Raw genomic sequence first — 23,769 nt, 5'->3', positions numbered from 1 at the left:
GGTCACATATTGAGAGTGCAAAAGAAATGAGGTCTTCAGATTCATTCTTGGCCAGCAGAAGGCACTTTGAGCCATCAATTTAATTTGGGTAAGTGTAAGGGGTTATCATACAGATGAACAATTTGTCCCTAATTTGTCAATCCTCAATAGATTTCCTTGATGGAACTGGGATGGTGGGAATGGCCCAGGGGAGATAAGGAAGCTTTCAATTCTTGCTAAGGAAACTTATTTTCCAAGTAGAGGCACAGCTGATGCTCTGGTTCATTATCACAGCAGTTGTCTTTGTTCCTTAACACCATCTCTCTTCTGTACCATCTCTATTTCATTTTTCCTTTCCATTCAGTTTATGATTGTTAACATTCTTTTGAGCTTATCAGTTTTTCCCTCTGTCTTCCAACATATTATTATATTATATCTTCCCCTGTTTTTTGATACATTTTTTTTCTACCTCTTATCCATTATTTCCATTTTTCTTATTTTTACATTTATCATAAAATTTTGGAAGCCATAATCCATCATTAAGACAATAAGTAGCAGCAATTTAATTTGCCTATATACTGGTGTGTAACATCTGATCTCCCCATTATGCTTTTCTTTGATTCTTCTCCAAGGTTTTTGAGAAAAAAAAAAGGAAAATTGATGTGCTATTTAGATAAACTTACACACATCTTAGTAGCTTTATTCACATTAACTGAATTCACACTTTGAAGTTCACACATCATCTATGTAAGTAATAGCAATATTGGTTTTTTACTAGTTACTATGAGCAATGTTTTGCAAGTAGTTGTAAATCCATTGTCATAATTAATTATAGGATGAAGGACAAAACACCAAACCTGACATTTCTTTCAAATCAAAGAAGGCCAAAATGGTTTGATTGGACAATTTCAAGGGGGAAGAAGAAAATGCCTTTGGGTTCTTTTGCAGCTAGAGAAAATGTCACATACATAACAAATTTTAGGTGTTACATTATTTATTAGTGATTTTAAACACCAAAATGTGTTCTGAGTAATCCATTGGCATAAAGGACAGCTGCTTTATGTATAGAATTTGGACACTGAAGAGACATTTAGTATGAAGAAAAAAGGATGAGCTTCTTTTTAGAGCATGCAAAGTCTAGGCTTGGCTTTAAGTGCTATCAGAGACTTTCCACATGAGCAGGAACAAGTGACTGGTAATAGTTAAGCACATGGATGTGGGCTCCTCTCTCTGCATTTGAAGGTGTTTAATTACAGTTGAGGTTCAGACCATTAGGGTGGCACTGAACTTGCACGAATACGCCCTTCCTTAGATGCCATTTTATGTAAATCGGAATTGGGGAATTTACCCATATGGTGCCCACAGGCTATGGCTTCATTTAAAACAGTGCAACTGGAAATTTGGCAATATAATTTTCAGCTATTAAGGAAGTAAAGTCCAACAATGCATTTAAGTTAATGCACGAAAAAACATTTTTCCCTTATTAAAGGTATTTGAAACTCTGAAGGTTATTCAAAACATCCTATCTCAGAGTCTAACATTAGCTGATTAAACTAATTGGCTGGTTTCCCTGTGTAGACAAGAGAGGGGATGATTTATAGCAGATTTCCAACCCAAATGTTAAACAAACATCATGAATGCTACCTACTGTATTTTTCATACTTGTTGGCTCATATTGATCTTGAAAGTCTACTCAATGATCATCATCATCTTTTTTCCCAAAAAGAGGCCTGTGAACAGGACTGGATGGAAATCACATTTTTATCATGGCTAAGAGTATACCCATACTGTAGTGATTTCAGAGTTAATGAACCTGTGTGTCCAACACAGAGGATGAGAAGGCACTGTCCTACTCGAAGCCCAGGACTGCAGTATCTCAACTGTCCCAAGACCCAACACATCAGACATGGTCTACCACATGAAAAGATAACACCTGGGACAAGGAATGGGAGACCGTGGCACAAAAAAAATACCTGGTGTATGTAAAATCCATCAACTTTTCCCTTCCTGTTGACATCTAAATATCCCTGTGAAATAGACAGCCGGCCAAGAGTTTCAGTGCAGAACACACACATTTCACAGAATCACAGAATCACACAGAATCACAGAATGGTTAGGGTTGGAAGGGACCTCTGGAGATCATCTAGTCCAACCCCCCTGCCAGAGCAGGGTCACCTACAGCACGTTGCATTTCCCTTACAATGATACATCACACTTACATAAAGCACTTTTTGGTATTTTTAACCAAGTGACTCTCCTTCATTGGGCTTTTCAGCCTACTTGAAGCTTCTCTGTGTTGTGAGCTCCTTGGCATGCCAGCAATTCAGCTGCCATAACAAAATGTACAATTTTAAAGAGCTTGTTTTTAAATTAGTGTCATCATGAGATATTCATTCGTAAAGTGCTTATTTATCATCTGACATAGATTTCCATGATAATTCTCAATTACTTCACTTATTGTTCTTACGGGACGGTGAAGTCATCAGAGAGATGATGCACATAAACACAAAATCAAAGGAAAAATGTCAAAAGTGAGAAAAAGTATACAACATGTATATGCTTAGAGTATCCAAAAATAGCACTGTTGCCAGGATTACAAAATGAAAAAAAATCACTTTTACAATGACTAGAGCAAAAAGATCTTCTTATTCCACTAAAACTTGTCCCTTAGGATCCACAATCCAGGGTGTTTTTGAATTTGGAATTTCTTGTCTCATCAGAACTTGAAATCATCCCCCCTTTCCAACTAGAAAACAAGTTGAATATTCCCACAACAGGTATCAGTACCTCTAAAATTTTGATGTGGCATGAAAAGTTTATTTTTTTCTGATTTGATTTCAAATGATTATTGAAATTTTGTAAAAAGAAAATACAGTGCCAATATTGGCAAGATATTTCAAATACAAGTTTCTTCCTGAAAATATAAGCACAGAACTCTGCAACTTTTCAAATATCTTTCAACATATTAGAGGAGATCAGACATAGGAAAAAAACAGACACATTCTTACAATCACTTTTTAGTTTCAGCACAGTGGATTTTTTCTATGCTGGATTTTTTTTTTTTCATTCTAGAAAGTCCTAATTGTTACTGAAAGTGACCCTCCAAGCTTGTTTCATGCAAATCACACAGGACAGATAAGGAAGGCTGCAAATTGTTTTTGCTACTGAAGCACTTAACACACTTTGACTGCTTTTTAAATACTTTCCAGCAGATCAAGTACAAGGAGATTTAGAACTTTTTTTTTTTACTACAATTCAGAAATATTGCCTCACTTCCTGACTCTATCTTATTAAATTCTGTGGAACTTTCTTTAATAATTTTAATGGGTGAAATGAAAGATTCTTATACAGAGAAATCAGGATTTCCTTTGAATGCTTTACATTATTATACAGATTTATTAATATTAATTTACATTAATATTCAGATACCTGGGGGTCTGGTTGATAGAAGCATGCATAACAAATGTGAGTTTATTGATTGTTATGACCTTCTGTGGATTTCTAAATGAGTGCATGAATCTCACAGATTTACAAACCACAGGTTGAAAACAACACGGATCACTGTACAATCCTTATGACATGTTGATGCTATGAGGAAAGGTATATAATCAATATCTGCAGACAAGAATTTAATAACTCAATTGCACTCATGAATATGTTTTGTTGTAATATATATTGGTTATCTTCTGTCTCTTCCCACTCCAGTTTACTGTTGGTCCGCATCTCAAAATTCACTGAATTTCACTAAAGAAATTGTGTACTAGGTTTTTTAAGTATGAAAGAAGAGATAATGGAAATCTCCAACCTGTATGAAATTTTTGAAAACAGTGTTTCAGGTTAAATTTTCACTCTGTAAAGGCAGGAAAAGATTTCGTTATGCGCATCCTTGTACAGTGGATATTTAATAATCTCTGGGTTAGGGTTTCTGAACATAAGGCTGGATGGAGGCAAAACAGTAAAAAATCACAGTCCAGCTCTTAACAAAAGCCCAGTAATGAACAGTGTGAATAAAATGAGTTTGTTCAAAATAGTAACTTAAATAATGTTCAGCACTGACAGAGCTATCTAACCTCCACACATTTTTTAGAACATTGAAATCGAACTGTGAATTAATGAATGACAAATTCCTCTTACAGAGTCAGTAATAGTCTGGCACAGGACTCTAATTCATAGTAATTGGTTAGTCTCTCTAACGCTTGAAGAGCATCTGGGAGAAGTCTCACAATGACCACCACTTGTTCTTCTGGGGGCTTCAACTTATCTGGAAATACAGTACAGCATAGAGGACACAGTCTAGGAGGTTTCTGGAGTGTATGGAAGATAATGACTTCCTGACATAGCTGGTGAGTGATCCAACTAGGGAATGCACCCCAGTGGACCTGTTGTTTGTGAACAGAGGAGGACTTGTGGGGGAAGTGATGGTTGGAATCCATCTTACAGAATTTCCTAGATTGGAAAAGACCCGTAAGATCATCTAGTCCAAAATGTCTTGGGCATAGTGATGATGAAATTGAAATAATTCTTGGAGAAGTAAGGAGGGGGGGTCAGCAGAACTGCCACCTTGGACTTCCAGAGCGCAGACTTCAACCTGTTTAGGAGACTGGTTTACAGAGTCTCCTGGCAGGCAGTCCTGAAGGGCAAAGGAGTCCAGGAAGGCTGGACATTCTTCAAGCAGGAAATCTTTAAGGTGCAGGAGCTGGCCATCCCAGTGTAACGTAAGACGAGCTGGCGGGGAAGAAGATCGGAATGGCTAAACCAAGAGCTTTGGCTGGAACTCAGGAAGAAAAGGAAAGTTTGTAGCCTATGGGAAAAGGGGCTACAAACTTTCCTTTTCTTCCTGAGTTTCAGCCAAAGCTCTTGGTTTAGCCATAATCCAAGAAGAAATGATTAGCGAGTTACTACAGCACTTAGATGCACACAAGTCTATGAGGCTGGATGGGTACTGAGGGAGCTGGAGGAAGTGCTCACCAAGCCACTTTCCATCATTTATCAGCAGTCCTGGCTAACTAGGGAAGTCCCAGTTGACTGGAGTCCAGCAAATGTGATTCCTATATCTAACATTGGACCAGGCTGCCCAGGGAAGTGGTTGAGTCACCATCCCTGGAGGTATTTAAAAGACACGTAGATGTAGTGCTGAGGGGCATGGTTTAGTGGCAACTTGGCAGTGTTAGGGTAATGATTGGGATCGATGATCTGAAAGGTCTCTTCCAACCAAACAATTCTATGATTCTATTCTATGATTCATACAGGAAAGGCAAGCTGAATGGATGGTATAAAATCTGTTCCTATCTCGTAAACAATAATTTTTCATTTCAGAAAACAAGTTTTTGGTAAAGAGCAAGGCAAATACAGCAAAATCAGGTTTACATTTGTTTGCAAAGTATTTAGTTCAAGGTAAAGACAATTCAAGGCTCCAGAGAAGTTTGCTTTATCAGCATTAACTAAAGCAAGGAACTTGTATCAAATGCAGAAGAAAAGCCTTTATTAAAATACTTGTTTCCATTCAATTGATTTTTTCAATAACCATATCCATTAGGATACCAAAATCAATTTATAAAACCATTTACTATACATTAATTAAATACCAAAGACTGTTGGAACATTTTTTCTAAGAGCTAATAACAAGATAGCCAATTAGGATGTTAATTCTGAAATAAAAGACAAATTGTGCCCTGTGATTTGCACAGAGTCTCTGAGTTTTGGAATTGTTTATGTGAGGAATGGCTGAGAATAATCTCTGATTTAAATGGCTGATTTACCTGTTTTCTCCTGAATGCTCAAATTCTCCATGTCTTTTTAAGCATGTGAGAGAGCATTCACCTCTAATGGGCTCACAAAGGGAGTAAATGGACTGAAATATTTTAATGCCCGAAATCAGTAGCTGGGAAACTCCTTAACTAGGAGCAGTGAGCAGAATCCATTATTAATATTACCTTCGAACTTAAGATTCATAGACACAATCTAGGAGTCTGGGGTGTTAAGACCTCTGCAGGCATAGGCCACATAAAATCCTCAGACATAAAATCAGATACAAGAGAGAAAAACCCAACACAAAAATACATGAAGATAGGGGGATACAAATAAATAATATCATGAGATAATATGATAGTTGATGCTCTCAGTGTGCTAACTATTGCCATGCTTATAGAAGGAGCATAGAGGAGAAAATCCAAAGAAAGATTTAAGGGAGGATGAGACATTTTGTGAATCTTGATAGGAAGTGCATCCCAGCTGTAATAGGCTTCCAAGGCATGAAGGGCTTTGCAGAAATCATATCTCTCGCTGAAATACTCATGGACAGAAGGTTAATTCATAAATATTACTTATTACTGTTCCTCATGCTTTGGCACAGAATAAGCTTAGCATTTCATCTGAAATGATTTTTTTCTCTGGGGTGAAAAAAAAAACATAACAAAAAAACACCATCAAAAACAGTCAAAGAAGAGAGATGTTTATTGGTATTGCTTACAGCTGCTATGTCTGATTTGAAAGCCCATTTAAATGCCATCATTAGAAGAGTTATGAGAACTACATCCCCAATGTGATACAACCATAATAAAATTACGCAAATCACAAGAAAGGAAGGTAATAGCCACCCAAAAAAAAAAAAAATGTATAAAGGCAAAATTTTCTAGCTGCTAGGTTTTATAACTGTGGTACTGAAAGCAATCTAATTTGTAGAACTTTAGAAAGTTTTCTTACTCCTGGAAATTTTTTTTTCAGTACTTTGAAAGAAAATGGATTATTAGAGCTGAGGTCTCCTCCTAGAAAAGTTCTTTACTAACAAAATAAAATATTGCATTTTTTTCTAAAATTAGTATTTTAAACTGTTGGTAATAAAGCTTCAATAAAAATTATGTAGAAATTTCATTAATGAATACTGCTCAGTAACTTTCTTTAAAAAAAAAAGTTTGTTTTGAACACTCCAAATGATGTGTCCTGATTCTTGACCACTGACACAGTTTATACAAACAAAACAGTGATGTACAACCTCAGTCTGCTTTTATAAAATTAATTTTCAAAAGACAGCAGCTCAAAAAATACCCTTGCAGACAGCCTTAAAAGTCATTTACCTTCTTCTGATATTAAATACTTACTTGTTATCAGCATAAAAAGTTTTAGAAACAATAACTCTGCATGAGACTATGGATTATGCCCAAAGAGCCCTGCGGGAGAGGGTGACCGTTAAATCTGCTACATACGGGGAACACAGAGCAATCTTAGAAACTGTTTTGTCATTTTATGCATCCAGATTCACCTTGGTTTGTCTCTGAGAACTCCCAGCTACCTAAACCACCAGAAATGCTAGGATGTGAAATCCCCAGGAAGAATCAGTGGGGCTGAAACCAAGGCCAGAAACTGAATATATTCCTTGAAATGTCTATTCTGAGATGCACAAATAGCAACAGATTCAAACTTTTGAAGTTTGTACCCTCCAGGACAGGCCTGGCTGGGAATTCTCAAAGCTGGAAGGATTTTCAGGCGCTTAATTCCTCAGTCAGTGGGGAAACATTCGATCTCTGTTTAGCAGGCTCAGCTGTCCCTTGGCACATTTAACTGACAGCTCCTTTTCAAGGCAGAAGGCAGCAGAAGATGCCAGAACCTGCCTCCGAGCACAGAGAAAAGGTGCAGGCATATGCTGGAATGTGAATTTACTATATTGTTTCTGGAAATAAAGGATTCAAGCTGAGAATTCTGTTTCTTGAACATGAATAGGTTCCTCTCCTTGAGTAGACTCCCTCCATAGACCTCCCCCACTATTAAAGAACGGGTGTCCATTAAACCTGCACTGGAGGAAGCACTTCAGATCTGCCCACCCACTTGAGGAACAATGTCACCTCTGTTTTCCCAAGAAGCCAATATGCCATCTGAGAGACAGATATGTTGGCCAAGGTTTATCTTCCCTGGTTCTCAGCACATAATGGATGTTTGTATGTACTCACCCCAAATCCCCTTTATTAGGGACAGCAGAGGACAATTTACTTTACCTAGGTTCTGAATGACCCTGTGTACATGCCTGCACCCCTCCACTAATCAAGTGAGCTCAGAGCAATTTGAGCACTGGCCTTAGGTGAGATCAATCTTGCTCACTTCCATCAGTGCTATGAAACACCCAGATAAAAATCAATTAGAATTAAGAATTAAATTATGATATAAACCCATTACTGCTTTGTTTTGAAGATAAATAGGTCCTTTCTTTGATAGGTATGACCATAGATATTTATGCAAACATCTAGAAACTGCTGCATAGAAGTGAATGTCCATCTCAGAGAATCAAGGCACTTTCTCTGGGATACATCCTGAGCTCAAGACAAGCTTTGAGAATTGCAAAGGTCACGTACAGCTTCCTATAAGATAGACTCAGAAAAAAGCACCTGTTTCCCAGCCTGGGATATATATGGTGACCCTGGGTGGATTCTGGGCACTTCAGAGGAGAGCTCAGAAGAAAGATGTGTGGTTTACACTGCTCAGTTGGAAACACCTTGACTGCATTCCCGTGGGTATGTCTTTCTGCACCTCCCAACTGAATTGTTGTAGTTGAACAAAATGAGGGCTCTGTGGTACCTGCTGTCGTTTGTTATTCCTGTTGTTCCCAGGGTACTACTTTTGTTTTCCAATTGGGAGAGAGGAGTTAATGCTGTGTGGAGTATGAATCATTTAGTCTCCTGGCTACAAGAGAACAACCGGAATGAAACAGCAAACTGCCACGGAGCTTCTGGCTGCCAATAGCTGAAATTGGCATATTAAGTTCAATGTAGTGTAAAATAACGGGGGGAGATGATTAGAAAACACTAATTACCTTTACCCAAGCCCTTGTACTGGGAGATCTCCCATGACAAGGACTTATGGAGCAGCAAGAAGTAATTAGATTCCTGACAGAGCAATTGCTGCATAAGTAATTAAGCTATCTATTTTCTTATTATTGCTACATAATATCAGTTATATATCTTGAAGTAAAAAGGAAAAAAAAATATACATAAACCTTATTAAAAGTTTCAGCTAAGAGATGACAGCTCCAGAAGCAATTCTGTCTTTGATTTTTTTTTTTCCCCAAAGGAAAAATAAACCAACAGTATATTCATTGCTCTCCTAAATAAGGGCATCTCAAGTAATCAGCTGTTGTCAAAACCAGATGAACAACCTGCAGTTAGTGTTTTGGTTTCTGGACATTCACTTTTATGTAGGAGTTTCTAGATATTTGTATAAATATCTGTGGTCAGAGCAAGTAACTAAATAACTCATTTCAGTATGTTACTTCTGCTTAAACTCCCCGAAATCTCTATTAAGTGTACAACTAACATTAAGTCCTGCGTTTTGTGACTGTCATCTTCCTCAAGATATTGCTGAGCTGACAATACATCACACTATAATTTTCATCATGTCAGAAATGTTCAGATAAAATTGGGTTTCGGGTGGTTCACCTGCACTTTTTGTTACTCACAAAACCTTCAGGCGATGCACATTTGGCTGTGAAAAGTGAACTGATTTAGCCAAACCCCAAAACCTTTGAACACAAGTAGAGTTTGGAAAATGATTCAAACAGAAACCTGTTTAACTTAGTTTATTTTAACTGCTAGGATACAAGGAATAGTTTTCCTTTTTCTATGTGTTGTTATATTAAAAATCAGCCCAGACAGTCATGGTTAAAAAGAGTCAGCATCTAAGCTTAACACTGATTTGTGCAAATCAGCACTTAGAGACAGAGAGTGTTCAACAGCATACTAGTTAAATTGTACTAAATCACAATGGTTTATAGCTATACATTTTCCCAGGATAGAGGTGACTGACTTACTATGATTCTGCCAGTCTCCATTTCCTTCATTGTTACTAATCAACATGAATAAAGGCTGAAGGAAATGGTCCCTTAGTAAATACAGATTTTATTTTATTAACTTTGCCTTCTGAATTAAAATACTGTTCATTTAATTTATTCTGTTATTACAGTGTTTCTAATTAATATGAATAGATCAACAGAATTCAGCTTGGACCTTATTCCTTGAAAAAGTATGTGGCTTTTTTATCCACTCTTCCTGAAAGCACTATCTTCTTGCCAAGATTTGAAATGTCTTTTCAAGACAGTAGTGAACTAAGTTCCACCAGAGTGAGGTTTAGTGAGTTTTGGTATTTCATCCACGTTATCAGTCGCCTTCAGCCTTAACCTCTGGAGACGCAGTGGCTTCACTAGAAACTATCAATTCAGCCATAGCGAGGGGGAAATGCTCTGCTGTGTGTGCTACTTTGTCATTTTAATAGAGTGATAGAAAAATGAATTACACCACAAGTTTACAAATCAGAAGTTTTCATTACTCCAAGTAAGATTCTTCCATAATCACTCAGCTCTGTTAGTGAGACGGGTTCCTTGGTATAAATCTCTGCCGCATGGGTAATGTTTTTATGTTCAGATCTTCGGGGTATTTTAAGTACTCCTAAATCATCTCAAATGTGGAGTTAAAGCATCTCTGCCTTTCTGTTTCCCACTTTCTCTCTCTAATCGAAAAATGGAGCACATGTAACAATAACCGCAAACCTGGGACAACCGAATGAATTCTAGTGATCCAGTACTTCCCTGCCTTTGTCTGCCACATACTTTTCTCCTGTTTATCTACATAAAGGATCTGTGAGGGACACAGAAAGTAAGATGTGGACAGAATTGATAGCAAATTTTCTGAGAGAAGAGACTGTTTCTGGACCACATGATCTGGAATGGATGCTCTTTATCAGGATGTGGTACCATAGAGATACAAAACCCCTGGATCTTCCCCTCTCATAAATACCTTCTCTGTAGCCAGACACATGCGTATGGTTTGTGTGTGTGCAGTGAGTCACTATTCCTAGATGCAGAGTCTGGGATGATGCAGGTAAATAAAAAAAAAAAAAAAAAAAAAAGGCAAGAGAAAAAAAGGAAGTAATGGGAAATAACATACCCACATACTACAGAGAAAGATAATAGAAAGGAAACAGATCTTAACCGCTACTCAGTACCTTCCAGCAAACCTCTATTTGTCAAAATGTTAATTTTAAAGGAGCAGAAACAAATTTGGGGTTTTTTTTGAACAAACATACGCCAAGCATTTAATGGAGATCATTTTAGTCTCACTTAACTTAGGACAGTACTAGCTTTCATCCTGCTCAGACTACCTTTAAATCTTTCTAGGAATATATACTGCATCACATTTTCAGTCTTAGTTTTAATGTTTTAAATAGTTACCTTTTATCATGTAGCCTACAAAGAATGGTGCAACAATGCTGGAATTTAAGATCTTAATTTCTTTTCACCTCTTGAATTCTTGTTTTAGAGAAGAAAACATCTCATCTTTTCTCAAGCTTAAACAGAAAAGGTTTCCATTGTTCCAAGAGTATTTTTAGTTTCTTTTCTTAGACTTGGAAGACTATCTTTCATCCTCAAAATAGGCTCACCTCAGAAAATTCTCTGTGGGCACTGCCTATTACTCTCAGAAGACATATTTGAAGAGAACAATCTTAAGTGAGCCACCCATGGAACTCTCTCATTCTAAGTTTTAATAAGCTGTTGGATAGAGTAAAGCTTTAAAGTCAAAAGTAAAATCAGAAGAGTATATTTCTTGGGGGACAACAGAGATGCACCCACAAATGGACACAATTTTCCAGAAATGCCACTGCCTTGATTACATGCAGAACTGTAAGTATGGATCTATTGGCAATATGGATCTGTCTTTGAGATTGCCTCTCTGTCTGCTTTTCAGCTGTGTACATCATCTCGTGGATTTGTCCTTTTGCAATGAAAATAAATCTTATCTAATGTTTCAGGATTCTTTGCCACCTCTTCTGTGCTTTTCTCCATAACTCATTTCTACCAGGAGAATAGAAATCTCATGTTATTTCAAAGTGTAAAACATATTTTCCTTTCATACGAAAGTTGTCAAAGCAGATTGAGGGTAAGCATAAGTCTTCAAATATATAAATAGTAGTCTTAGAAAGGCAGGGAATTAACCGTTTCCTTCGTTCACATGGATAGGACAAGAAATAATGGGCTTAAAAAAACAGTTTAAAAAAGGTAGGTTAGACATTAGGAAGAGTATAAAGAGTAGTTAAGCATAGGAAACAGTTGCCTGAGGAGGCTGTGGAATTTTTATCTTTGAAAGATCGTAAGCAGATCCACCCAAAGATGGATCAAGCATGAATTATGTATAGAAGAACGTGCAGTGCAGAAGTGAAAGACTTGAGTGACATCCTGAGTTCCTAACCACTGCCATTTTCTACAGTGCTAAGGTCCAACTCTACTCAAGTGTAATCACTGACAAAGCTACCTTCCCTTGGTTATTAATGCCAGTCTTAGATAACAAAGACCTGATCCTTCAGGAAGTAAATAATTTAATTGGACACACTCATGATTTGTCATGCCATGAGAAGGATATATTCATTACCAATATCAACTAATTATTTGTTTCCCATTGAGCAAGACTGCCTATCGAGCTCACTAAAATAGTGTTGCTTGATGGTAGTACTTGAATATTCAAAAGAGCGTGGGGCCTTGTAGTCCAAAGGGTAACACAGGTATATAGTAAAATACAGTGTCTAGCCTGAGCTGATCACTGTCTAAAGTAGTCGTGAAAGACAGTTACAGAGAAAAAGCAAAGACATGTAAATGTAATGACACATGCAAAGTCACTAATAAACAGTGCCAGTATTAGTATTAAAGTTCATGTCTCCTAGGACTAAGTTCTGCATTCGTGACCTACCCCTGTCTGTACTTCTTCCTTTTTACTCATAGCGGTGCACTGCACAAGGGCTTCACTTACAAAGACACCAGCTTTGATTTAGAAGGTTCCTGAACTGCAGATCAGTTGTAGATTTAAGAATACTTCAGGAGAACTTTGCTCCATCCTGGCCTGGTGTCACGTTTTGCCAGTCATTTGCTGTTGGCCACTTCCAGAAACAAGACATTCATTTGGTGGACCTTTGATGTGACCTGATACAGTCATGTTATTGTTTTCAGATGCATAGGAACTGAATTTCTTCTCAGAGACATATGCATGTCTTATTGACATAAATAGAAGGTGTGCTCACTTGCCAATATGCACACTAGGAAATTCTCTGATGTTTGCTTGACACCATGTCACACTCACACCCTAGGGGAGATACAGCATTCATGCAAGGGCATAATGAAGATATTCTTCCAAACATGCTTAGCACTCACTCCCATCCCTCACTACCTCCATCCATATTAGTGACTGTGAAATTGGATTGCAAGATGCAATATTTATTACTAACACGTTGGACAGATTCTCCCCCTCCAAAAAAAAAGAAAAAAAAAAGAAAAAAAAAAAGAAAGATTTTAAAGAGAGAAAAGAAGGTTAAGAAAATCAATTTGATTGATTTGCTTTCAGTGTAGATATTTGCCTCATTTGTCTCCCTAAAATACTCAAGCATAGCTTGTGGGGTCCTTACTTATGTTAATCTTTTGTGGTTCATACCATAGAAAGAAAACACCAACAGCCTTGGCCAGCCTCTCCTCTGCTTCCATCTGCAGCAGTAGGCAGCTGGGGGCTGCTATTGCTCACCTGGAGGGTCTCTGAGCTACAAGGCTGCCAGGTAAATGGAGACCACAAAGCTCCTTTTTAAAACTAGTTATTCTTTACCCTCTAGTCTGCTTTACCTTTAAGAACACCGTTTGGATATAGGAGGGAAGACAGCTTTTCACTTCCCTAATCTCTTTTACGGCTCTAGAAAAGCAAACCTTTGTTTTACTGTTAAGTTCTTTGTCTTTTGGGTCACAATGAAGATTCTGACTTAATGCTGCTAATTGCAGTGCATTTAATTACTAGGTATAATATGATTGCTGCTTCCTTGGGCTACACATCGATGCCCGAATAGAGAACTGAGAGATAAATAAATGAGTGGGCAGCAGACAATTGCCTCAGAGGAAACAGCATTCAGGTGAGGCTGTAGCAGGCTCCTATCTACCGTGGACTGAAAGAAAAGGGAGCAGACTTCTCATACAGACTGGGGTTGGATGATTGTACTCTGAAAGTATTTTTTCACTTGCTAATTTTGTCCCTGGAGAAGAGATCTGCACACTTATATTACATTTAGCTTCCACATTTTTGTCAAAGGTTACCCAGTTAGAACTATTCTAGACAGCAGAATTGTGGCTGATTAATTTTTCCCTGAAGTAGCAGAAATAACCAAAATTTAATTTAGAGCACATTTCAGGTCTGCAAAATTTCATATCCTCATTTATTTTACAAGAATTTCACCACCAGTTGGACTTGTACAAACACTGAAAAAGGCATGTTAACCCACACCATACAGCATACTTTCAGGGGGGAAATTTTTACGCCCTCTGCAGTGAGATATTTCTTCATCCGACAGGCACTTTTACAAGTCTCACGAAAGATGTCTTTTTAAATTATTGAAAAGAACTCATTTCCCTCGGATCATCTATCTTGCTTTAATTTTCCTTCAGCAATAGTTGCCTTTTTTGGTCGCTAACTAGATTTTGTTCATATATTGCTGAGTTTCCTATCAGCCAAATTACTTTTGGGACTTCCTGGAACTAATGGTCCTCCACATTTTATTCTCCCTCCTTATCCTCATCTCTACGACTCACCTTCTACACGGCTTTTTTTGCCACAACATCTGTGAGCCTCAGAATCAACAATAATTTCCTCCAATCCATCTCCTCGGGGAGTAAGCAGGTATCTTTTAGTAGGAGAGGTCATTTGTGAAAATTAAGAGAATGTGTGTGGTGTTCTGAGAAGAATGGGCATTGCTTCACTGATCCTTCTGCCCTCTTGCAGAGCCTCCCTTGAATTGCTTGTGATCATCACACTGCTAGAAATAGTGTCCTCCCCTTATTCACCTTCAGCTGGACATGCTCTGCCAATGAAGGCATGTTCGAGAGGGTTCCCCTTACCCTGAGAGACAGCCTTTTGCTTATCACAGAATGGACTGAATTGTGAAAATGCAGGATGTGATTTTCAGTCTTTGTAAGGAAGTTTAAGAATGTAGTCATCGAGTCCTGACGACACTTCAAGGAAGCATGGAAAATCTGAGGCATGCCTTGTAGTTCTAGATTTCCCATCCCTTTGGTGCACCTATGGTAATCAATACACAATTTTATAGCATTTCCATAAGCCCTTAGCTGAAGAAGCATCTAAGGGTGATGTGCAGATTAAATCAGACTGGTAAATTTTTGGCCATGTTTCTGCAACTGGACATCTGAAAATCAGAATCAGTACTACAGCCTAAGTTTCCACCTCTGGTGATTTTTTACTGATTGTGTTTAATTTTTTCATTTTATGCAAAAGGAAGTCCAGATAATCTTAATTAACTTCTCTTCACTCAAAAAAGATAGTTAATACCCGAGTAAGTCTAACACACTATACATATACTGGAACATGACGCGTATGGAAGTTCCAGTAATTCCTTGCAGATCAATACTGCCTCTGGAATGCCACTTGGAAGCTGGAGATGTTGACCAAGCCATTTTATCTCTATATGTCTCTCTTTTTCCTTCTCCTCTCTTTAAGGCAGGAAAAATCCTACTACATTGCATATAGAATCACAAATCCTTGGCAAAATTTCAGTCTCTTGCTCTGTAGGTTTGTACAATAGCTACTTTTATACTATTATTAAATTTATTATTTATTATTAAATAAAACAAACCAGGGACAATTCTCTCTTCTGGCGGTAAAAGGCATGCAAAGCCTGCATCTCTGTATCTTAACACTCTTCTACCCCAATAACAGAGTATCTGTGTCCAAACTGCTTCTTGGTAACTACCCCTGACAGTGCTGTCACCAACACCATGTCCAAATCCCATCCCAAAAGTGTCAGTTGTTACAGGATAAAATAATGCCAGTGAGCAAAAAAAAGAATAAAATTATCCAATACTGCAGTACTGTTCTCTGACCCCATTTTATTTAGGACAGTTGGAGTCAATATGCATAATTTCAATTGTGGCTAATAGTTTCTATTCTATCAGGAAAAGTCATGTGAACTGGCACTGTAACATTTAGTCATTCCAAGAGATATTTTGGAACCTTTGTAGATGAAAGGTATCAGATAAAATTATCACTGGAGAGAGTTATCACAGAAGTTTTGTCCAAACATCAGAAACTAGTAATCCAAAGAAGGAGGATGAAGGTGTATGTTCAACGTGAAACAAAATTTCAGTTATTGGGGATGACTCTGACATAAAATGAGGAATAGATGAAAATCACCTAGAACCAAATTGGTTTTATCTACACAATTAATACTCCATATTTCTTTCTGAAATGTGTTCCAAAGTTACTCTGCTACACAAATGTATTATTTATTCTCTAATGAATTTTATCTGTAAGGATACCTCCTGGCATATGACCTGTGGATGACAGAAGCAATAAAGACAAGCAGATGAAGCCTGGTGTCCTTAATCTCAATTAGACTGAATAAAGATTAGGTCAAAATAGCATTTTTTTCACACTTTAAATTCAACACACTCACCTTTTTATTTGAGGTTAAGTCCAATTCCTCAAGGTGCATGAGGTAAACATTTGCTGAGCATTTTAAATGTTTCCATGAATCAAAAAGCTCTGGAATGCTACAATCACTAATGACTTGCCATCTTTCATCACTGTCACCGGCAAGCAATGCAATTTCAGGAACTGTATAGTACATCAAGAGTGGAGAGTTTATTGAAGGATATCTTTTCTCCTCCCCTTGGGGCTCTACAGGGTGATTTATTTGATATGTACTCTCCTTGGCCACTCCATTTTCTGTTTATCTGAGCATAAAACAGGTGCTATGAGAAATCTATGCCCTCCAAAAATCTTAGTATTTTCTCAAGGCTCTAGATTGGGAAAATTAGAGGCAAACCCAACTCAGAAATGGAACAAAAAAAAAAGGTAAGAGAAAGTGGAAATGTTGATTTCTTGTGGTTTCACATAGAGTACAGTGTAGCTTTGGGGCTTTAGTTCTTTCTGTGCATTTGGCAATAAAATAAAATAATTCACCACTTCATAGAACAAGGGGGAAGCAAAATGCATTTATGGGGTAACAAATAACTAACTATCCATTAGCAGATAAAGTTTTCCTTGTGAGCCCATTGCATTTCAGTGACAGGCACTCTCCCTACACTTGTGTCCTTTCATAACCTTCCCAGTTGAATGGGCAGCCCAGAGCAATTCCAGGATCAGAGCATGAATGAAAGTATAAATCTTATCCTAGTCCATTTTCCTGTGTAGCTTCACTAGAGAAATTAATTGCATGAGCCTTCTTTTATTTCAGGTGTAGCCCTTTCCCCTTTAAGCACTCTGAACCATCTGTTCTTTACAAAATCTTGCTAAATGCCTTTTTCCCCTCATAAACGATGCACAAAAAGTCCCCAACATAATCTGTTTGTAAGGTCTGGGTTTGTCCTGGTGTCACATCCATCCCAGGTCAGTGCCTTAGGCTGTTCTCCACAGGAGCAACCAGTCAGCCTAGATCTGGTCCACCAATTAAATATTCATAACCAACAGAGCCAGACAGCTGAAATCAAGAGAGCACACAGCACATCAAGGTTCTGGAAAATGGAGCTTTAAATCCCTGCAGGAACTCAGGTCATCAATGGACAATGGCATTATTGTCTTGCATTCCATTTACATCAAGAAGGCTTCCTGCAAGTTCCCTGCTTTCTATTTTGCTTTTTTTCTTTCCCCTCTGCTGAGAAGCCTAGAGATTATCCCACAGCAGAAGGAGAACATTTTTGTTAGAATTAACATTTTTGTGGAACATAAATAATGGCTCTACAACATCCCACACTCTGCACATGAGTCTTGTTGCACTGCAGGGACATAAAACAGTCCGCTTTCCTGACTATGGGTGACTCAAAACAAAATAAAAGTCCTCGGTAGGCAAAACTGGTTGTTTTATTTCTGGTTTATAGCTGGTTTTAATCCCAAATCTGTACCAAAACTATTGAAAGGAGTTGAGACGTTCCTAGATCCTTGGGATCTTCCAAGTGCAGAGCCATATGCAGGGAGAATACAACACCCCACCTATCTTCAGCTGTCTCATGCAGCTGTAGGAATGCTCTGGTTGGGTGAAGACAAGTGCAATGGTGTATATCTACTGGTTGACAAGCTACTGGCTGGGGACAGGTTACCCTATGTTTGAGTAGCCACTTCTCAGCCATTACCTTGGAATCTCTGTTAATAATTAGAAAGGATAAAAAAAAATAATCCCTAGACTTCTCTTTTTCTTTCTTTGCAAAAACTTCCAGTTCATGCTCCAATTTTCACAAACAAATTGTATAATGCTGCCACAGGCATGGGCACACATAAATTGATCTGGTAGAATTAAGGATTTTTGTTTTAACTTCAAACAGTTTACAGTTTACAGTTTAGACTTCTGAGAGAAGCTATCACTTTCAATTTACTGAATGAAAGTCATATACTGAATAAAAACTTTCTTATAATTACTCATGACAGCTCCCACTGCAGCTATAAACAGGTATTTTTCACTGAAGAAAAAAAGCAAAGCCAGTTCTCTCTGGACCTTACTTTTTTTAAGAGCTAAACTGTATTGCTCCATTCTTATTCACAATCACTGGTTCTTGAAGTCGTTATTCATAAAAGTATCTCAGAGGGCTAAATTGAACACTGTTGTACATAAACAAATCCCATACAAAATTAAGTATGGTTTGGAGTCTGGAGGACTTAAGGGCAAACATATTTTTTGAAAACAATGCTTACGTGCTTCTAAATTTGGGAGTTGCTGCAGAGAATTGGCAACTTCTTATGTTTAGCATAAAAGAAGACAGCAAAGGTCAGGTGGCACCAGGTTCAGCTAGAGATAATAGATGTGGCATTTGCTCCACTTTAACCAGCAAGTAGGCTTTTCCACCAAAGCTAGTCATCAAGAGAGTCTTTGTGCAAGCCCTTTTCCAGAGCATAATTTCTCTGAGCTACTCGAAATGTCCACATTACAAACAAGGGACCTAAGAAGGTCCTGTTTTTCTCCATAAACTACAGAGGGAAGCATGATGACAAGTCCACACCAAAGTATCTAAACTGTAGACATCTAAATATGTTTAGGTAAATCTCACCCTGAGGGCTGTGGTCCCTTTGGGTGTTAGTCCAGACAAGGATCAAGATAACCCATGGAAAAGCTTACAGATAAAATGTACTTGAAAGGAAGGGCAGACACAGTTGTCATAAGACAGAGAAATAAGTAAGAAATTTGCATCTTCAATTCCCAAAATGCAGGCTGATAGCAAAGAGTTAGGGCAGAGGCAGGAGTCCAAGCTGTTGCCTGTTTGCTTTCCCTGTTCCTCAAGGGGGAAGGGCAGCTGCATACTACAAGGCAGACTTGGAATAGCGGCTGGTGTCCTACCAGTGGGACAGTCTTAGCATCCCAGCTTCCAAGACAGCTGGGCAGAGCTGCAGTCCTTACATGTTTCCTTGAAGGTCTCACCAGGACACCTGTTTTCACTGACATGATTTTATTTGTGTTCCTGTAGGGTTCATTCTTGGGACAGTATCAGGTCAACTTTCTAATAACGCACTGGAAATGCAGCAGGCCACATTAGCTGACTTCTGGGATGCTCCATTTTGTGGTCAATACACCATTTTTGTCATCTCATTTAGGGACCACTTGTTGAATGTGTGGCAAACACAAAGATCCCATTAGGTTTCCGTCAATAGCTTCTACTTCTCTGCTTACTGGCCCAGGGTCTTTTCCTGCTTGGTGAACACATCTGAGTGAGTTTTCCTTTCTCCCTTTGGTGGTTAGGGAAGGAACCACTGATATCATTGAGCTCCACATAAGAGAAAGGATTACCTGTCTGTTGCCTTTAGGGCAGTAGGCACACGTCAGCACATTGGCTCAGGAAGAAAACATGATGGTTAACAAACTTTGTCTCGTGAAGATCTATTTCACATCCACCCAGAGGCCATATCAGCAACTCTTAACACAGTGTTACTGACATGAGGCCTAGCTTCAGGCCGTACAGGATGAATTTTAAACTGCAGTGAACAAAATGGATGACCCAAATCAAAAGTTTGCGTTTCAGCCTTCGCCTACGCAATGCTGTTGAGACTGGCCAAGCAGTCATGTGTTTGCCTGACATGTCATGAGAATGATGCATGTTTTTGTAGAGTATGTGCCACTACGACATGGCTGACGTTACTTTCCATCCTTTAGACATGCACATATATAGGAGGGACCATGAGTATGTGTTTTACGTATGCTTGATTTTCTTTGCCCTACTCAGAAAAGAAGCTGGCTGTAATTGCATGGTATTACTCACCTGCCCAGCAGCAAAAATTCTCCAGCAAGTCCCAGGCGCCTCATAGCCATTAAGAGACCTCTCACAGTCATGCCTTCACAGAAGCAGGCAACCACTCTTGCCTTGGGCAGGTGGCTCCGGAGCTTCCGCAGCAGCTTGTCAAAACTCTGTTCACCAGCATTGCTATAGATCTTGTAGGAATGTGCAATGCAGATGCCTTCCTTGGCCGCCATATCTTTGAAAGCTTCCATTCCACTTTCACCATAGTTTCCTAAATACAAACAGAAAGACATATGCATACATTAAAATTTGCAGAAGCTTTTCGTGCTTTGGAAACAGCAAATATTTTAAAGAATACGCAACATACCTGCACAGAGATCAGTGTACAAATCTTAACAAAATAACATTAACATTTTAATTAATCCATTTTTCAGGACCAACAAATTTTCCTAGAAACATCACTTCTGTTTAGGAGCCTGCATCTCTACTGAAACCCAATGCTGTTAGGTACCTTAGTATCTGTGAGGATCTGGTCCACAATGTGTACAACAATGTATGTATAAATTGCAATCTGATTCTCTTAAGTGGACTGAATGTGGTCAAGTGCTCTGGGCTTAGATTCAAAAAATTTAAAAATATATGTTCAGAATGAATAGGTGTAATATTTTAAATAGAAGCAAAAGAAAACAATGACTCATAACAACATCACTTTGTTCATAATGCAATCTGAAAAGCAACAATTTTTTAATTACACTGAAAGGTAAAACTTATTCTCTTGAAGAAAGAACTTCTGGAGAATGAGTGGCAAAAAATTAGCATTACAGGGATCACAAGATCACTGATGAACTGAATGTACTTGTGTTGGCTTTTTTTGTCTACCAACCCAACAGGAAAAGCTTCATATTTTCTTTCAATCTATTCTGCCCCAAGGGCATAAACTAGTACTAAATATTAACAGATAGATATATTTATTGTTCTTTATTCTGTCTCACTGTAGAAAATCTCTGCCAGGCCTACATAGAAGTCACAGTGCCTAAACAGTGGGTGTACTGATACCACTGACAATCATCCTAACCAGGATTGTCTTTCTGGTTCCCTGTGCTCCTCCATCTGGCTGTCTAAATCTGTTTCATGTCTCATTTAAATAAGAAACCCTTTGAGGCAGGAAATCTTTCTCCAAAATATTGCCTTAACCCCCCGGAAATATTCCACAGAAACAGTCAGTAGATTAATAAGACTGAGAGCGTTAAAGTAATATTGTTGCAAGGAATTGCTGATTCTTCACTTATTTCTGTGAGTTTGCAAATGGAAGAATCTATAAGAAAAATGCTTTCTTTTACCAGCATGGTTACGAGTACGTAAGAGCACTGACAGTAAAAATGCATGTGAAGCAGTAAGAATCAGACAGTGGGATTTGGGCTGTCATCTGGTCTTGTGGCCTTGGACATTGAAGCCAGCAAGCATTCAGCTTGCCCACCCAGGGAATCGTCTCCCTGTGGCTCTGGTGGTGGAGTTTAGAGGCTGTATTAGGCTCAGCACTGTATGTGAACATGAAAAGCACTGTCTGTAGTTTGAAGAGCTGAATAGCCAAAAAAGACGAAGAACAGAAAAGAGGAAGTACTGTTACCTTCATTTTACATCAGGAATGAATGACTGAGACCTTGAAATTTCCAAATGGTAACCAACCAGAATGGCAACCTGAATGCAGATCTCCTTAGCTAATCTGACTTTCATTTTCCTCCCTGCTGTGATTAGGTCTGATGGAAAATCCATTACTATGCAAATTGTGCCTGGACAAAATGTCATCGGATTTTTAAATTTTTGCAGTGCTTTCTGGGAGTTGTAAATCAGGTACCCAGTGCTTTCCCATGTGTCATGCTCTTAGGGCAAACTGTGTTTCCAGTGATACATGAGCATCAAGTGATTCCCGTGAGATGCTGAAGCAGTTCAGCTAGGGGTCAAAAACGTGGTGCCTCATGAAAGATATATTACAGCCTCAGAAGTCAGTCTGAAGGAAAAATAGGGGTCAGTCACACTTAATTCCCACCAGGCCCTGAGGCCATCTAAAATAAAACTGAGCTGTTTGACAGGAAATATACTAATTAGTTTAAAATTATTCTTATTTAGGTCAATCTGGATCAACATTAAATGTTCTGTTTCACTTTTCCTAATGGAGAATAAAAAGGAAAGAAAGACTGTATCAAACTTTGCCACAGTAGATGAATATTTGAGGAAACTGCATTCCATAGTATATCTCAAAGAGATTGAAATTCTGAAGACTTCATTTTCTGTCAAAAAACTGTCAATGGAAAATTCCCAGACAGCTCTAATTGACTTACAGAACTGGATCTCTTAGATGTTCCAGATACTGCACTCTTTGTGAAAGTGCTAGAAGTGTACAAACTGTTACCCTGAGGCTTGCTATAAAGCTTAGAATAGGTTTAATTACAGTACTGAAAAATAGTAGGTCTTGCAATGAACATGAAGTGCATTAACTCTTTTCCAGTCAAATAAAGGTTGCTCTGGCACAAATGCCATGGTCTCATCATGTATCAAGGCAGGGAGATTTTGCAAAACCACGCAGAAAGCAAAGTGTCATCTAAAATGAGAGGAAACATGTTAAACTACCAAGGCCACTTAGCAAAGTGTTACATTCTTAACATTTAAAAGAAAAACATCCTGGCAGTCCAAATCTGAGACTGACTGAGTTCTCCAACTGGGAAAAGTATAGCTGTATGGCATGAGCTCAAGGGAGATTTGATGAAAACAGAAAGCAGCTTTGCTTGAAGATGCTCATACAAATACATCAGTGGAGCTCTTGTCATGATCATTGCTGATTAAACTCTACTTAATTAATTATTCATAGTGAATTCCCCTGTTGTGCAAGAGGTTTGATGAGGTATGTATATTTAATTTGAGCTATACTGTGGGGATAATGAACTCTCCTTGATGGAAAAATAAATTCTTTTCTGCTAAACTCCTGTGCACCACATATTAGGATGAGTTTCCTCTGAGCTATCTTTCTTTCCATGGAAAAACTGTATGTTCATGAAGCATATGTAGCATCGAGGGAATGGGAGTGGGAAACTGGATAAGTTACATTACATCATTTCCTTGAGATTGAGATGTGAGGTTCATGGTGGAAGAGCATCTCCATGCTTTCCATATGGAACTGGGCTTCTTGTGGAGATTTGTGGCATTTCCATAGTAGTACTAATCAAATTGGCAGAGAAAGAGTAAGTTTCCACTGACAGGTTAGTTCCCACTCTTCAGTCAGGTCTATGACACAAGGAGAAGGATACAGGGACTTCTGGGCTTGCACACATGGATGGACAAGGTGAGAACTTACGCAGTCTGACTCTGAGAAGGAGTCTGTAGTTTCACTTCCAGGTGAAAATAAATTCATAACTCCAATGCTGGAACCGAAGCAATGTCTTCTGTGAGTCTCCTGTGATGGAAGCTGCCTATGTCCTGGCAATCAATCCATGTAGCTATTTTGTTCCCATTTCTAAATGTAAAGAAAGGTTCTAAGGGAAATTTAAACAGAAAGGAGGGAT

The 23,769-nt window shown here is 38.4% G+C and overlaps 1 protein-coding gene across 1 annotated transcript in view; it reads right to left on the bottom strand.

The window, feature by feature from the left end:
- GRM5 (glutamate receptor, metabotropic 5) overlaps positions 1–23,769 on the bottom strand; it is a 276,118-nt gene that overhangs the window by 125,767 nt on the left and 126,582 nt on the right. The window contains exon 3 of the mRNA XM_009881188.1: positions 20,234–20,483. Within this exon, the coding sequence (XP_009879490.1) occupies positions 20,234–20,483 (250 nt within the window). The remainder of the gene's footprint in view (positions 1–20,233; positions 20,484–23,769) is intronic.

This window comes from Charadrius vociferus, unplaced genomic scaffold, assembly GCF_000708025.1.
Source record: "Charadrius vociferus isolate BGI_N301 unplaced genomic scaffold, ASM70802v2 scaffold1, whole genome shotgun sequence".
NCBI classification, from domain to species: domain Eukaryota; kingdom Metazoa; phylum Chordata; class Aves; order Charadriiformes; family Charadriidae; genus Charadrius; species Charadrius vociferus.
Note: the sequence above shows the minus strand (reverse complement) of the source record. Positions and strands in the feature narration are given on the sequence as shown.